The sequence below is a fragment of the Alligator mississippiensis genome, chromosome 5, assembly GCF_030867095.1.
Source record: "Alligator mississippiensis isolate rAllMis1 chromosome 5, rAllMis1, whole genome shotgun sequence".
NCBI classification, from domain to species: domain Eukaryota; kingdom Metazoa; phylum Chordata; order Crocodylia; family Alligatoridae; genus Alligator; species Alligator mississippiensis.
In genome coordinates this window covers 185,330,477-185,347,590 of record NC_081828.1, presented here as the reverse complement: position 1 = coordinate 185,347,590, position 17,114 = coordinate 185,330,477, and the positions used below count along the sequence as shown (strand labels likewise).

Sequence of the window (17,114 nt, the reverse complement as noted above, 5' to 3'; positions counted from 1 at the left end):
CGTGAATTGCACATTAGATCCTATTATACCCATGCAGGTAAAGGCACATGGGGCCTATGAAATTAATGGAGTACCCAGAAAAGCTGCTATTAGGAAATCTCAATCCTATAAACAGTATGTATGCAAATAGTGTTTTTGCCTTCAATGGGATGGGACTACTAAGAAGAATAGAAGTGTTCCATTTTCATCCCTAATTTTGCAATAAAAAAAAAATATTAGTTACAGAAAACATTAGAGTAAAGCCTGTTTGGAAACGCTTAGAAAGCAACTCAAAATGTTACACACAGAAATCTGTTAAGGACAGTAAATGTTACAATGATTGCCCAAAATGTTGTTCTTCCCTAAAACAAATCTCATGTCTTAATACATATTTTTAATAATACCTTCATTTGGAAAAAGAGCTTTCCCTTTTTTTTTTTCTTGCTAATATTCAAATTGTATAATTATAAAGAACACGTTGAGAGCAAGGTGAAAAAACTCCCATTAAAAGGAGTAGGACAGCCATCTTTAAGTATCTCAGCAAACCTGCGAGTTAGTTACTCACTTGCTGGGTCTAAATTTTAGCCTGAAAAGAAAAGGAGGTTAGTTAAATACAAAATGAAAGGTAAAAAGAAGTAAGATTTATCTAATTTTTATGCTGATTTTAAATTTGTTACATAAAAACTGCAACTTCAAGAAAGATCTTCAGGGAACTAATAAACCTTTAAAATTTTAATTACTTTAGACAAGAAATGTTCACTTTTAACATAGAAGTCAAAGAATATATATAAAAATACATCTAACAAGCTTTCAAATGTAATCATTCTTAAAAAAAAAATATCTCAAAACTGTAAAATATATGTAGAGTAATTACAAATCTTTAAAAGCCAGAGCATTAACAGGTAAAGTTGATATTCTATTGTTATAATCTTACATGTTCTTTCTCAAACAAGCATTTTGTACCTGATATGTTGAAATGCTATCAAAGGTATTTAGATATTTAAAAGAAACTGTGTACTCTAAGACTTTTCAACGGGGAAGGGGGGGGATCTTAGAACATATTATACATTTTAAAATATAAAGCTATAAACAGTAATTAGTTCAACTTCATTTTTACACGCAGCAACTTAAAGCCATTACTGTTAATATTTTAAATGTTTCATGCAAGAGGCAAAGACTTTTGTGGGTGACATCTTTTACCAGACCAAATGTATGACTGGGAAAGAGACTTAGACAAGCTTTTGCATGTAGTGCATTCTTCAGGGTTGTTGATATTTTTTTACTGGGGGGGCGGGGGGTTATCTTTTATTAGCCCAACTAAATAGTTGGAAAAATTGTTCTTTGCAAGCTTTCAGGCACAAACACCCTTCTTCAGGCATATGCTTACAAAGAACAATTTTTCCAACTATTTATTTGGTCTAACAAAAGCTATCACATCTACCCAAAGAACCTTGTCTGCCTATGCCCTTAAACCAACACGGCTACAACCAACAACACTAAAGCATAGAAGATATTAAATTTTGCCATTTGTTATGCTTTTAGAAGGGTGTTTGGTCCAAAAACATGCATTCTTCAGGTCACTTCAGGACCTAAAGAAGAATGGACTGCATTCAAAAGCTTGTCTAAGTATATCTATCCCAGCCATGCAGTTGGTCCAGTAAAAGATATCACTCACAAATGTCTGCATATTTCTGGAACCATCACAGCTACAACCATCACCCCAACACCACTTAAAAGATTTAATATTTTTAACCATGTCCCCTAGGCTTATACCTTATATGCTGAATTTCAGCTTTGAATTATTTTTTCAGCACATTTATAAACTGCTGGAAACAGAAAGCTTATGGGAAAAGTGTAACAATCTAAAAAGGCATGTTATGGGAAAAAAAGAGTTACAACTCTGTCCAAAGAGAAACCCATTTTTTCTGAAAAAGCAACATGTATTTCTTGAAGTCATGCATTTTTTAACATTTTTATTCAGGTTAAAGAATAAATTTAAGTACAAAATTTCTATCCACCAATATAATTGCATTTCAAAGCAGAATAATTATTAATTAATACCTTGCTGAAAAGGACTAGCTGCCGACACAGTTGTTCCTGGATTCCTTCCACCACCAGGCTTTCTTCCCCTCTGACCTGAGCTGTGACCTGCAGATTTCTTCCCTTTGCTCTCTGACCCTCTTGCCTCTGAGGCATCTTTTCCACTTGAAGTATGTGCAGAGACTTCCTGGAAATTTGCATTTGTAAATCGAGCTGTGGTATCCTCCAACCTCTTCAAGGAGCCTGGCATTGAGTTGTTGCTAGTACTTGTGTAGGTCTAGCGTTTTGATTCAAAGAAAGGAAGGGAGAGGGGGGAAAGGGAAAGAGACAGTTAGATGCCCCAAAAAATCCTTATATATCAACCAGTAAGCATATTAAGACAAACAAGACATATCTGTCATATCATCATAGAAAATTTCACAAACTCACAGTATTTTTCTAAGAATTAAAAGAAAAATGTTTAGTCTTGTATGTAAGACAACATAAAGAACAGAAATCAGTTCCTAACACAATTTTTTCAGATCAGATACGGTATAAACTGTCAGTTCACCTAGCAAGAATCAAATATTAATAATTAGTGGAAGACACATGGTGACTTAGATACATGGCAACATAGTCACCATATTTATCAAAAGCTAAATAGCAAACACTGGTACATCTACTTATCAAAATAATGTCACTTTTTAACATCAATTTCTGCCACCCTTTGTGCAATAAAAACCCCTACAATTCTGCAATTATGGCACCAGCCCACAAATTTATAAATACTTAATTGTATATAGTTAGACTCATTTAAATCCGCAGGATTACTCAAAGAGTACAAAGATAAACCCAGACACACAGTTTTGAAACTGAAGGTTCTGAAACAGTTTCATTTTACAGAACACATTTATGTTTGTTCAGTGAAGGCAGCGTTTGGATTATTACATGTGGTCCAAAAATGCCAAAATTATGTTAAACTGAGAATGTGTAATGGTTAATCTCTAATATTAAAAGGGGGATCTGAAATATCTAAAAGAAAGCACATCCATTTTATGCTATACATTTCACCCTACATTAATATTCCAGCCTCTCTAGCATGCACACTCTATCTTTTCATAAGAGTTGACAAAAGTAAATATTTTGGGTAACAACAAATAATTTAAAATTATGAGGATAAATGCTTATTTTTCATAAAACTAAAAAATTAGTAGGCTAGAAAAAATTATGAATAAATAGAAAGTCTGGTTTTAGATGCGAAATTAGAAGTGGGTAAGCACTGAATTATCAGATTCAGATGAAGTCAGTTTGACAGATTTGTTAGATAGTTAAATCAACATGACCTTTGTGGTGTGCTTTTCAGTGAAAATGTGATAATGATAGTCAGCTATTACTATTTGTTAACTTTGGATGAGCCCCAGATTTCACTCAAGACAAAGGTAGCTATCTTTGTATCTTCAATAGTTTGTATCTATGTCTATTTTCACTTTATCTGTTATGTCTACAAAATCATATTTTGAAACTAATAAAAATGAAGTATTTTACTAAATAGGAAAAGGAAAAAAATGTGAGTGATATTACTTAGTAGAGTTACATTTTACTTACTTTAGTAAGTAAAACAAAGGAAGTAAAACACTTGTTTTGTTTTTGATTGACAAAGCTTTCTAAGTGTAAAATAAATACTGTTTAAACATTTAGAAAAGTCTCTATTTATGTATTTTCCATAACAAGTACATTTTGTTTTCTTGTTCTTTACTTGGTAAGGCCCTGAGATTCAGGGTAGGACTTAATATGAATGCCTTTAAAGACATACTTAAGGAAGGCTCTTATAATGAGTTTAAATCCTATTAAAACATGGGTACTTTCTACTAATGAGGATGCTTTTCTGAATCAGGGATTATAGCATAGTATGCTATTATCTTTTCCAATAATACACGCAGCAATAAAAAGTTATCCCACTTTTCAATAACACTGCTATCAGGAAACACAAAAATTTTCCATCACAATAAAAATAATTTTGATTCCAAAGTAGTTCAATTTTCAGTATACTCCCAGACTAATTTGCTTCATCTTTTCAAGTTTTCATCACTCAATACAAACAAGGCTAAGTAGGTAGGACACTATTTTGCTGAACTACTATCAACGATTTTGCTTAACTGACTCCCATGGTGAGCTTAGAAAGAGATGAAATTCCATTTAACAGACCAACAGGATTCAAGCTGGTGAAACTTCATGGCTTACTTTAGAAACACAAACCTTTTCTATGCAGGACAGGTCAACACAGAAACTACCCAATCTCATTTTTCAATAATTTTTGCATTAGTTGGGATGGTCCTGAAGCTCTCCATCCCTCTCGCATGTGACCTATATGCATGTGACCTATATGACCTAGTACAGGTCAAAGGTCATGTAAAGAAAACACACTGGTACTCCTCACTAATGCATCAAATAGGCGAGGGAGAGGAAACTGGGTAGGGATGATGTAAATAGAAATATGAACTCTCACTGTATGCTCAAATTGGATCTGGTCTGCTCCCCATTGACAAGAGATGAAATATATACTGGAGTTGTCCTGGAGGAGGAAGATGATATGCTTAGAAATAGAGCACAAACAATAGTGTTATGTAAAACTCTAATCTTCTCAAGTTCAGAAATAATTGCATTTTCCCATATATTGCGAATCAGAATGGTACCTATAGTCTGTTTCTAACTATAGGGAGCAGAAACACATACCACTTGAACTATTTCAAAATGTCACTGACTGAGAACCAGTTCACAACTGTTACAAGATAGGGTGCAGACACCCATAACTGAACCATTCCAAAATGTCACACCAGGGAACCATTTCACAATTGTGTGAAGTGCTGTGGCTCCAACAACAGGGCATAAGCATACAGCCCAGGATGGCTCTTTAGTGGGCGAATGGGGAAGGTTGTGTCTGCACCTGGAGAGCGACTTGTATTTTAAAGAAGCCTTACTGAGAGTGCAGGAAACAAACCATCATGATGCGCAGGAAAACTAGCAAGTACAGCAGTAGACTTGCTTGACTTAGCAGGGCCAAGCTAATCTGTTTTGGCTTCCTTTTTGTGTTTTGGCTTAGCAAGCTAAAACACAAAAAGGAAGCTTACAAGAAGTAGAAACTTGGACAACGCTAGGGAGGAGTATAAGAGTATTTGCTTGGGTGTGCAGGGATGCAATCAGGAAGGCCGAAGCACAATTGGAGTTGCAGCTAGCAAAGGACATTTAAGGCAACAAAAAGGGTTTCTACATGTATGTCAGCAACAAGAGGAAGATCAGGGAAAGTGCAGGTCCCTTACTGAACGGGGGAGGCAACCTAGTGACAGACGACACAGAAAAGGCTGAAGTGCTCAGTGTCTTTTTTACCTTTGTCTTTACAGGCGAGGTCAGCTCCCAGACTACTGCACCTGGAGGCATAGTTTGGGAAGGAGGTGAACAGCCGTCAGCGGCAAAAGAACAGGTTAGGGACTATTTAGAAAAGCTAAATGTGTACAAATCCATAGGGCTGAACACAATGCACCCAAGGGTGTTGAGGGAGTTGGCTTATGTGACTGCAGAGCCACTGGCCATCATCTTGGAAAACTTGTGGCAATTGGGAGAGGTCCTGGATGATTAGTAAAGGGCAAATATAGCACTCATCTTTAAAGAAAGGGAAGGAGGAGGATCCAGGGAACTAAAGACTACTCAGCCTCATCTCAGTCCCTAAAAAGATCATGGAGCGGGTCCTCAAAGAATCCATTTCTAAGCACATTGGGTAGAAGGTTATTAAACAGACAGCATGGAGTCTACAAGGGCAAGTCATGCCTGAACAAACTAATTGCCTTCTATGATGAGATGATTGGCTTTGTAGATGTGGGGAGACCACTGGAAATGATATACCTTGACTTTAGCAAGGTTTTTGATATTTTCTTCCACAACATTCTCTATTGCAAACTAAGGAAGTACAGGCTGGATGAATGGACTGTAAGGTGGATAGAAAACTGGCTGGATTGTTGGGCTTAAAGTGCACCTATACATGTGTTGGGCGCCTGTTCCAACATGTGCTAATAAATGCATTCCAGCAGCCTCTGTGTCACATGTATTCAGTGTCCCCGCGCATCAAAATAGCGGAGGGGGCACTTGAACTAAAGCTCATTCGACTGCCACCATTTTGCCCACCATCATTTGAAAGCATAGGACACTGAATGCATGTGATGCTGTGGGTACTTTAATTATAGCAGCTCTGTGAAGCCCTGTCATATGTCCTCTAGTATTGACTCAGATGCCTCAAGCTGCATCCATGAGACTGGCCCCAAGCACAGGCCCCATGCTACACATAGTGATCCATGCCACATGTGAAACCACCCTCCGCTTTCTCTTCCAACTTGTCCATTACTGTGCCATATGCACCTGTTTTTGACCAGCATGCAGCACCATGGCACCCCCACCTGGTCCAGGATACGCTGCACGGAGTGCACACAGCCAGTTCATGACCTGTGCTGCACTCAGCACGAGTCCCAAACCAACTAGAACAGGCACCATATGCAGCATAGTTCGGACCAGCCAGCAGGTGGGGAGTACTCTGTGTGCTGCAGTCTGGGACCAGCTGGGACAGGTGCCATATGTAGCGCTGATTTTGAAGCAAGTACTACAGGCCCTGGATCCAGCATGCAGGACAGGGAAGAGTGCGTCCGTGAGCCCAATCTAGCCTATGTACTAGCCCTGCACCACGCATCTGGCTCCCAGGGCCAAATGAGTTTGACACCCTGGCTCTACCAAAATAAGCTATTTAATTCTGTTATTGCCATCTCAATACTGGCCAAAGGCTTAATCTAAAGTGCAATAAAAAAAATCATACTACATAATTGACATTCTTATAATAGCAAAAGTTTGTATTGTGGACCTGGTCATTCTGTTAGATGTTTAACATTTGATTTATAAACTATTTTGAAATCGATCTATATTCAAGCTCAAACTGGCTTGATGATGCCTGTGCCTCATGAGGGACTGAGGTAATTGTAGTTCCCCAAATTTCAGGTCATTTATTCAAGTGCTTCCTCAAATACAAAAACCCAAAACACAGCGTCTGACAGTAAAATTTTATATCTTCTATTTTTTTTACATCTATTGGAGCTCAAAATATTGAGTGCAATGATTCACCTCATACTGGCCTTACCCAATGGGGACTGAACTTAAGTGTTTGGTACCCATTCCACACAGGGGAAGTAATTTTTCAAGTTATTAGAGGTTCAAGCATTTTTTTTTAAATTATCAGTAGCTCCACAAATTGAGTCAAACCTGAGTGGCCTACTACAGACTGAGTTGAACATGCTGTGCAGGACTGTTACTTTCAGGTATACAGTCTCTACGTTCTTCAGTCAACATTAAGTAGCCACTGAACTTGAGCATCATCCAAGAATTATGACCTTGAGTTCTACCCCCAGCAAAGATCTGAGAATGTGCACTGTGCAAATTCCTATGCTACACGCTATGATGAAAGACAGCATAGGGACTCCACTTTTCAAAGTTTCACACTGAAAGCAGTTTTTTGTCTAAGAGTAGATACTTTACGGTGCTCTAAAACCTGCAAGTGAAAGCTCAGATTGTCTTGAAAATTGCTATGCCATGGTACAGAAAAAGTGGCATGTATTTAGGATCATTTTCCCAAGTGTTTCCTCATAAGCAGTTCCCTTAATAAGGTATTGATTGTAACAAAGTGCTTTGAAAACTCACCTTCATATGAGATTGATTGTCTAAAAATATATACGTTATAATAGGAGTCAGAGATGGAGTTTGTGGCACAAATTTAGGATCACTAGTTAAGGAGAAGTTGCAGGAAATGTTAAGCTTGCAAAAAAGATGCTTAAGAGAGGACATGATAGCAATCTTCAAATACTGTAAAATCTTCAAAGGACTGTATGGCAGGTTAGAGCCCCAGGGGTGGCCGTAAAGCCACCTGGTGGCCATGTGGCTCCTGCCTGGCTTGGCCTCTAAGGCTGACCTCCCTTAATTGTGCATTTACCCCACCTTGTTCTTACTGAGGATTATGTAAAGGTGCCTGTCCATAGGCCTTAGAGTGAGCCTTAAGCTGTGCAAGTTACTACCATGTCCCTCCTGGACCTTAGTCTCAGTGAGGCACTTAAGCTACTTGGGCCCTCTCAGCCTGTCTGAGCCCCTCTAGGGCACCTGTACCCTTAACGGCTCAGTGCATGGCTCCGTCCTTCCCTACACTGCACCCCATGCTTCACAGGTGTTATCGCTTATGATGTTAGCTTTACATACTCAGCCCTCTTGGGCACTCAGAACCCGTGGTCCCTTGCTCAACCCCTCCTTTCTGAGCTCTCTGACCACTTGGTCCTATGTTCAGCCCTGCCTGGGATTCTGGACCCTTGATCTCATGCACAGCCCCTCTCTGGGCTCTCGGACCCCTGGTCCTATGCACAGGCACTCTCTCTGGGTTCTCAGACCCCCTGTTCTGCCTCTCTACCCTTCTCTGGACCCGTGAACCTTCTAGTCAGGCTCAGTCCCTTTCTGGACCTGTGGACCCTCTAGTCTGGCTCAGTCCCAGTCAGCTACTGGGGCTCCTTCCTAGCTTCCTGGGTTCCTATATGCCCTGCTGGGCCCCACTTGATCTGGGCTCCTGGGTTACTGGTTCTGTAAGGATGCCTTGAGCCTGCCCTAGCAGGGCTCAAGACTAAGCCACCAGTACAACTTAATTAAACAGCTAGGATCTCTGGCAGGACCCAAACCCTGCCTGTCTAACAAAATCAAAGACACCTGTTTGTATACACAAGTCCCCCTCTATCACAGGTACCTTTATCTTGTTCTCTGGACTGAAGCATTGCTGGCTCGATACCACAATCAATTCAGGAGCCCTGCTGCTCTGGATTCTTCTCTTCATGACTCTAAGAGCAAGACTGCCTGACCAGCTCTGGCTCAGTGCTTATATAGCTCCAACCTGGACTGCTGCTGGTCAGGTGAGTCCTTCAACCCCCTTTGCCACCTGCAAGCAACCTTTCAGGTTACCTGCCCTTTTAAAGAAACAAGCACACCCCAGTGCCCTGTTATAGGCTGCCATTAAGAGGGAAAATACCACCTCTTTCTTGCTACAGAAAGCAGGATACAGACCAATGGCTTTAATTTCTAACAAAGAGGGTTTAGACTGTATATTAGGAAAAATTTCATCGTTAGAACAATGAGGCAGTGAAACAGACTAAGAAAGCTGTGGACTCTCCATCACTGGAGGGGTTGAAGAAGAGGCTGGACAGCCACTATGTCCTACTGTGGGTGTTTCCCTTGCTTCTGGACTCTACTGGTTGTTATATGGGGCTGAGAGGGACTTGTCCCTCCACCCCCAATCACCTTTCCACTGCTACATGTGTAGGGGGATTTGATAAGCCTCTCTCAGAGGCATATGGTGTTGGCTGCAGGCAAAGCTAGCAATTTTGACTGGTGTGTGCTCCTGCCAAGACTTAAACCCGGAGGTTCCTGGCTAGATGGTCTTACCCCTCTTTTCAGACTCGGACCAATCACCATATTTGGTATCAGGAAGGAATTTAACCTAAGGTCAGACTGACATGGACTGTGGGGGTGTTTGCCTTCCTCTGTAACAGGGTGCATGGCCCTCTCCCTGGGATCTCTTGAACGTATATTAACAACCTTTACAGCACCAGGATGTTGGCTGGTGTGGTTCCCCTGCTTACTTGTGGCAGGTTAGAATGCTAAGGCTTGTACTGTGTCAGGGCTGACTGTGTAGTTTTGCTAAGAGGTTATAAAATGGATTTGTGTACTACGGTTTGGATAGGAACAATCATGCCTCAGGAAGGCGGTTGGACTAGATAACCTCCAGAGGTCTCTTTCACCCCTACTTATCTATGAATCTATTAAATATAATTCCTCATTCCTTAAAACCCTGCATCTTGAAAACTGGTGTCCTAAAACAGGGTTCCAGATATAACATGGACAAGGACAGAAGGAGCACAATCTTCTGAGATGACCAGTCCTCTATGATATTGAAGACTTTCTCCTACACTAGCTTCCAAAATGTAAAAGACAACTTGCTGCCACACTTCAGTTGATACCTTCCTCACAACATAATTGCCTTTCCCTTTCCTTCCATCACAATACCTTAATATCACAGTACCTGCTAAAAACAAAAGTAATACCCTCAAAAAATAAGTAATAAGTAACCTTTCAGTTCTACCCAGACAACTGCCTTTAAAGCAGCAGAAGTCTAATTGGACACATACATCTTGACTGTGATCCATTTGATATTTTTCAGAATGAAAAACAAAACCAAGAATTATAACAACAACAACAACTCACACTAATCAAAAGTAATCCATCCTTCCAAAATATGCATTACATCATTAATCCAAGTAAAAACAATTCTGAAGGTGTTCGATGGCATAGGTGAATCATTAACGTAGCTATATAGCCAATTTAAAAAAATCCTTACAGCTGTAGCTAACAAGATAGAAAAATCATACTTGTGGAAAGAAACATGAAACTTGTAGTATGGAAACACTGTTGAAAATAAATATGGCTAAAATCAATTTTATTCTAATTTAATTCTAAATGAAAGAAAATAATATTTAAAAGAAATACCCTTAAGTACAATTTTCTTGACAACACTATACCTAATAATCAGAATTCACAATGGAACCTGTTTAAATTATTAAAGTTTTATGAAATACAGGGTATGGGTTTTGAATCTAGAAAAGCAAACAGTACTCAAATGAAATAACGGTGAAAGATCTTTGAGAGTAGAGAAAGTGAAAGGAAGACTTAAAGGAACAAGCCACAGAAAGTTAATTCTATATATACAGCATGTGCGGGCCGGGCCCCGATCCCACCGCCATGTGCAGGCCGGGGGCGAGCCGGGCCCGTCTTCGCACACGCGGGCTGTGGCCAGCAGCCTGGGCACGCGGGGTTGGAGAGAACCGGCGGCGCGGTTTGCTATGCGCGAGCTAGAATTAGTTACGGAGGCGTAATGGTTGATTGAAAAGATTATTTACTTACACCCAAAGATGGTATTGGTGTAGGCTGGACAGGTTTCCAGACACAGCTCCCGCTTAGATCCTCGCTAGAGGAACACGACAAATTTGATTGCTCCCACGGAGTTGTTCAGACTCCACAGGTCCGGTTCGAGGTTTGAAAGGTTCCCCGGAGTTGCTTAGGCTCCGCGGGTCCGAAGTTACAGGAAAGGGATACGTCTGGGATTGCGATCGGCGATGGGGAGAGGCTAGAGGCGAAAGCTCCGTAGGTTCGGTTCTATTGCCTCTATTGCCTGCTTAGGGGAGGCGCGTTGGGTCCACAAGGGTCCGCAGCGCTTGGAGATCTTCACACAGAATCTCTCTCTTTTCCTCCCTCCTCCGGCTTGGGCGGAAACTACCCAAGCCTTTTGTACGGCTAGCAAGCCAATCGCTAGCCGCCACGTGTGCCTATATTAGGAATTGGCCAATAATGTGGGGCGAATCCGAATACAAATGGCGGGAACTCCTTTGCAGCGTGTATCACTCGTATGCAAAACAAATGCACCCTGCAAAGAAGCTGTAATTTGGCGGGAAATCCCCCGTTGCACTAGAGTTCTCTCTCGCAGCAGAGAACTCTACCGTGCAAAGAAAGCGACAAATAGCGGGAAAATAATTTAGCGGTGCCGAAGCACACACACAAACAAAAACCACAACTTTGGGTTGTGACACAGCAGTCAGAAGATTTTTGTTTGTTTGCATTACTGTATTACAGTCACACTTACAAACTTCCGTAAGGGATCTTTTGTGCAAGGTCTTACATACTATGAAGAAAAAGGTGGTATTTCCTGCCCCAGAAAGCATACAGCTATAGCAAGTAGACAAAAAGGAGACTGGAAAGAAGAGATCATAAAAGATTAAAACAGTAGGAGTTTTCAGAAAAAGTGTTTTCTATTGTGGCTTCATTAGCAGGAACACCTACCAGGAAATAAGCCTAGAAAAAGCAAGGGATTTTCAATCTATACTTTGGTCATTGTACAAATATGCTATACCAACATGTATTACATTGCTTATGTGTTCTGAACACTCACTTCAACATACGCTTTTATGAAAGAAAACTCCTTAACTTCTAGGTGGCTTAAAAAAAAAAATCCATCCCTTAGAAAACGTCTATTTTGGGGCTGAGATTGGAGTTTGTTATCTGAATCAAAGAAAACGTCATCTATCTTTGGCAGCTCCAGATCCTCTATACCAGCGTTTCTCAATCTGTGGGTCACAAGAATATATGAAAGCAACGCAAAGAAACTTTAAAAATGGATTCTACTTTAAAGGAGAAAAATGTGGGAAACTGGCTTTTCCCTTGCAGGCTGGCAGAGTTCCAGCTTGCGAGGCGCTGCTTGGGCCACCCCCTGCTCCACCCACCCACCCACCCACTGCCCCACACACTGGGGGGCTGGGGAGCAGAAGGTTGGGGGTGAGAGGCACTAGGTTGGGACTGGCCACTGAAATCTACAAATGGGTCCTGGTACAAAAAAGGTTGAAAACTACTGTTCTATACAGTAGCAAAAAAGTTCTGCTTTCTTCAAGCATCCTTTTCAGCCACAGATTCTGGTCATATATCAAGTCTGCTCACAAAGTAGTCTGCCTACTTTGAAAGTAAAAGTTTTAAAACCGCAAGTCTGGTAAGTCATACTAAAAAATATATTGTTCCAGCAGGATTATGGTATTATGAGCTGTGATATACTGCAATGGAAAGAAGGAAGTAGGAGAAATCCATTTTATCCACTTGACTGGATAAGTCCTGCAACAGACAGGACTTGAACTAGTTCAAATTAGAATTTTAAAAAGTTTAAGCAAGTTTTTCATTGTGAACATGACCTTCCCTCTCAAAAAGCACTTTTTCCCTTCAAGAAAAAATCCGAAGCATGTCACAACTTTCTCTTCAGTGTCTCCAAGATCTTCAGCCAACAACCATTTGCACCAACCATTCTCTTAATTGAATCCTGAAATTCTTTGCAAACTTTTTCAAAATTTAAAATCTATTGCAGAAAGATCTTCCTCAAGGCAAGCATAAATTTAACATTTCTAAAACTAATTTGATTTAGACTCCTGCCAGCCACACTAAAGGAGAATTTAATTTGGTAACACTGCTCTTCCTTGCCAACTTTCAGTGACCTTCAGATTCGCTTGCCATACGCATTTCTGGTACTTCATGCTGGGCTTGACCAGACAGAAATAGAAGTCAGCAGCTAAAAAGAAGGATAAGCCCAGGCATAGGCAGTGGAAGGGGGGGGGGGGAGCAGGGCTAACGGGGCTTAGCCCCCCAAACGTGGGGCAGCAGTAGGGCCTCAAGGCAGCCTAGCCGAGGGTTTCCATCACTTGCAGCAGGGGTAGGGAAGGAGTGGGGCTGGGGGAGGGGCAGGTACTGCACAGCCAGCAGGGCGCAGGACTAAGCTGCGTGCGATATGTCCATGGGGCATGGCTCTTGCTGCTATACCCCAGGAGGCATGGGGGCACGTGCCCCCAGATCTGCTTACTGCATGGCAGGCTGGTGCTGTAGGCTGGGCCTGGGCTGTGACAGTGCTGGGAAAGGGCTAAGGGGGGGGGGGTGCAACCACCCCAAAATTCACTGTAGCCCACCTGACCCCCCCACCCAGACCACAGCGCAGCACCCCCGCCGGGAAGAGCCTGGCACTGCCCTGGCCCCAGCCCACAGTGGCAGTCTGCCCTGCCCCATGCACATCCAGGTGCACATGCCCCCCATACTTCCTGGGACATGTGCAGTGGCGGAAGCCACTATGCCCTCCCTGCGCCCCCTGGATGAGCCGTGGCTTCATCCCGACTCAGGGCAGGGCAGGTGCGAGGGTCCTGGGGGCCCTGGCCCTTATGGCCCAGTAGTGCAGCCAAAGCTGGCCCCACTCCAGCCCCTGGCTCCAGGCCCCCCTGGGTGGTGTGGGGCTGAGGCCAAAGCTGGGGTGGGGAAGCAGCCAGGGCCAGTGTGGGACTGGGGGGGGCAGCGGATTTGTTGGCGCAGGGGGCGCCAGCTCCAGGCAATGACCCCAGGTGCAGGGGAAGGGACAGCTGCACAGGTTCAGCGGGCCCCGGCCTTGATCCTGGGCCCAGCTCTGCTCCACTTCCTCCCAATCACTGCCCAGTCCCAGCCCCACCCCCCCAACCCGCCCTTTCCCCTCCCCCTGCCCCTTCCCCCACAGAATTTCCTGCCGGGGGGGGGGAGGGGGCACGCACATGCTCAGCCCTTCCCCCCAAAAAATTGTCTCCCTCCACCTATGAGCCTAAGACACAAAAGGCTACACATGCCAAGTCCATGAGTGAACTTCTTCAAAAGATCTCCCTTTAGAAGAAACAAACCAAAGCTGAATTTACTGGAAGTATTCACATCCCAATTAAATTAAACACAGAAAAGGGATTTTTGACTCATAATAGCAATCATAACCTTAAAAAGAAATAAGAATTGTCCAGACATTATAAAATAATTTAATCTGCTGGCAATGAAACGTAAAGCTCAGGGGAAGTCCCACCCCCTAACCTTTGCCACCAGAAGTTCCTCCTCTTGCCCCCAGAAGAGGGGGTGTGGCCTTCGAACCAGAAGTTACACCCTGTCACGTCGTTTGTGTCATAAGACCCACCCACCCAATGCCAAACCTTGCCCCACTCACCACATCTGTCTCAGAATCCCCTGCCAACATCACATGATCCCTGACATCAGAAGGTCTACCCCTTGACTGGGAAACAGTGCCCACCACAGGGCTCACCCTCACAGTGCACGGTCTGCTCCTGGGACCCCAAGAGTTCTGCCCTCTAGGCCATGAGGCACAGGCAGAACTTCTCAAATAGCAAGGGGCTGGTTTCAGGGACATCAGACCTCCCCAAGAACGGAGCCAAACCAATGGAGTCAAGGACTGCACACGCAAAATCTTTCAGAATAAATCATTTTAACAAAGTACAGATAAAGTATCACATACTAAAAATCAAACACCTACTATAACAAATTTTAATTTTATTTAAAAAAATAATTTGGGTAATGATTACCTCAACTCAACTTTCATGTCACCCCATCCCACCCAACCCCGTGTGGCAGCAAAAGCTGGCCAACCCCAACTTCCCCTCACCGGCATCAGCAAGACCCAATCCTTCCCAGCCTGCCCCACAAGACAGAGCAGAAGCAGGCCTAGGGTCCCCTTACCAGCGCTGCAGGACCCATCCAGTCCCAAGCAGCACACGGCTCAACCACAGCTTCCCTCCTCGGTGCTGGCCTGGCCCAGTCCGAGCAGTACGCAGCAAAGCTGTGGCTTCCCCTTACATCTGGTGACCTGTCTCAGCTGGTCTCAAGTGGCATGTATTTCAGTTGCCGCTTCTCCTCACCAGTGCCCACCCAGCTGGGCCCGTCCCATCCCAAGTGGCATGCAGAGAAGCAGCAGCTGGCCCGGCTTTGCTGCATGCCACTCAGATCAGGATGGGCCCGGCCAGGTCAGCACCAATGAGAAGAAGTGACAACTGAGCTGCTCGCCACATGGCGCTGGGCCAGCTGAGCCACGTGCCGCTTGGGACCGACTCAGCCACAGCTTTTCTTCCCCAGTGCCGACCTGGCTGGACCCATCCCATCCCAAGCGGCATGTAGCCAAAGCCAACCCAGGCACGGTCTTCCTCCCCAATGCCGGCCTGGCTGGGACAGGCCGGCGCAGGTAAAGGGAAGGTGTGGTTTTGTCACGTGATGCTTGGGTTGGGCCAGGCTGGTCCTGAGCAGGACACAACTCAGCCACCGCATCTCCTCACCAGTGCCGACCCGGCCAGGCACATCAGGTCCCGAGTGGCATGTGGCAAAGCCGCATGTGGCTGAAGCTGGCCCAGCTGCGGCTTTTCCTCCCTGGTGCCACCACGGCCTAGCCCAAAAGGCACACAGCGAAGCCTGCCCAGCCGCCGCCTTCCCTTACCTACATGGCAGAGGTGGAGTGGCATGGTGATCCAGGCAGGTGGCCAAGCAGGCACCACTGCTCCTGTGTGGGTGCTAGGGGGCAGAGTGGAGCACGCGCCACACACCTACATGGGACATGTCCTTGCTTCTGCACAGGAGCAGTAGTGCCTCCCCAGTTGCCTACCTGGCGCACCATGATCCTCCACCTCCCCACCAGACTCCAACCCGGGATTTTTAACAAACTGGCCAGGACCAGGCTATGGAATCCTGGAGTCTCAGCTAAACTGAGACATACATCCACCCTAGAGTAGAGCCCAGGAGTTTTAATTCGGAATTACTGACTGAAATATCTGTCAATCCAGTAGTGATCTATGTCTAGGAAATAATAAAATGGACTAGAGTTTCTATGATCTGCAACCCAAAAATGATCATCAGAGATGCACAGAACTTTTGGTAATAATATCTAGAGCCTACCATATCTATAAACTACTAATATCTAGAAACTACCAGATCATAATAAAATTCTCAAACCTTTGTACTAGAAATAAACATTTTAGAATTCCACATTACTTAAAGTGTGTCAGACTGCAAATGTATTAATACATTTCAACATAAGCAAGGGTAAGGCATAAAATACAAAATACTTAACTTACTTTCTCTGTAGTTACAGTAAGAGATGGAACCAAAGATGGTGAGGACTCCGATTGCTTCTTGTATTTTTGTTTGTGTTTGTCTTTTTCTTTATGTTTCTAAAAATAATGAAAGCAAATATAATCTAAGTTCAGGTCCATCTACAATATAATCAACATTTAAAACGCAAAAGTAAATGATGTTATTTAAATATAAAAAAACCCCCAAACTGACTATAAAAGTTACATATTAAGTACTAATATTCCATCATTTCCAAAAATATAAACTATGCATATTTTGCTAAGTAAAGTAGAGAATTTCTACATTGTAAAGCAGATTTCAATAAGTGTACAGGCAGTTATTGAGCCATGACTGAGTTACAACAAACAGCACTTAAGACGTTTATAAACTGACACCCTATTTCAGCAGTGCAGGGGCTATAACACTGTTCCTATGGGAAAACTGGTTCCAAGTTATAACATTTCGACTTAGGACACGGTTTTCAGGAACCAATTGTGTCATAAGTCTGAGGACTGCCTGTATACTTACTGAATTATTTTACCATAAATATTTCAAACACCAGT

General features: G+C 43.2%; 1 protein-coding gene across 8 annotated transcripts in view; it reads right to left on the bottom strand.

Annotated features, from left to right (window-relative positions):
- The window catches only part of MLLT10 (MLLT10 histone lysine methyltransferase DOT1L cofactor), a 250,625-nt gene that overhangs the window by 120,163 nt on the left and 113,348 nt on the right, over window positions 1-17,114 (bottom strand). For all 8 annotated transcript variants that reach the window (XM_059729065.1, XM_059729064.1, XM_019497622.2 and 5 more), the window contains 2 exons: window positions 16,554-16,649; window positions 2,041-2,296 (listed from right to left, as the gene is read on the bottom strand). In XM_059729065.1, the coding sequence (XP_059585048.1) occupies window positions 2,041-2,296; window positions 16,554-16,649 (352 nt within the window). The remainder of the gene's footprint in view (window positions 1-2,040; window positions 2,297-16,553; window positions 16,650-17,114) is intronic.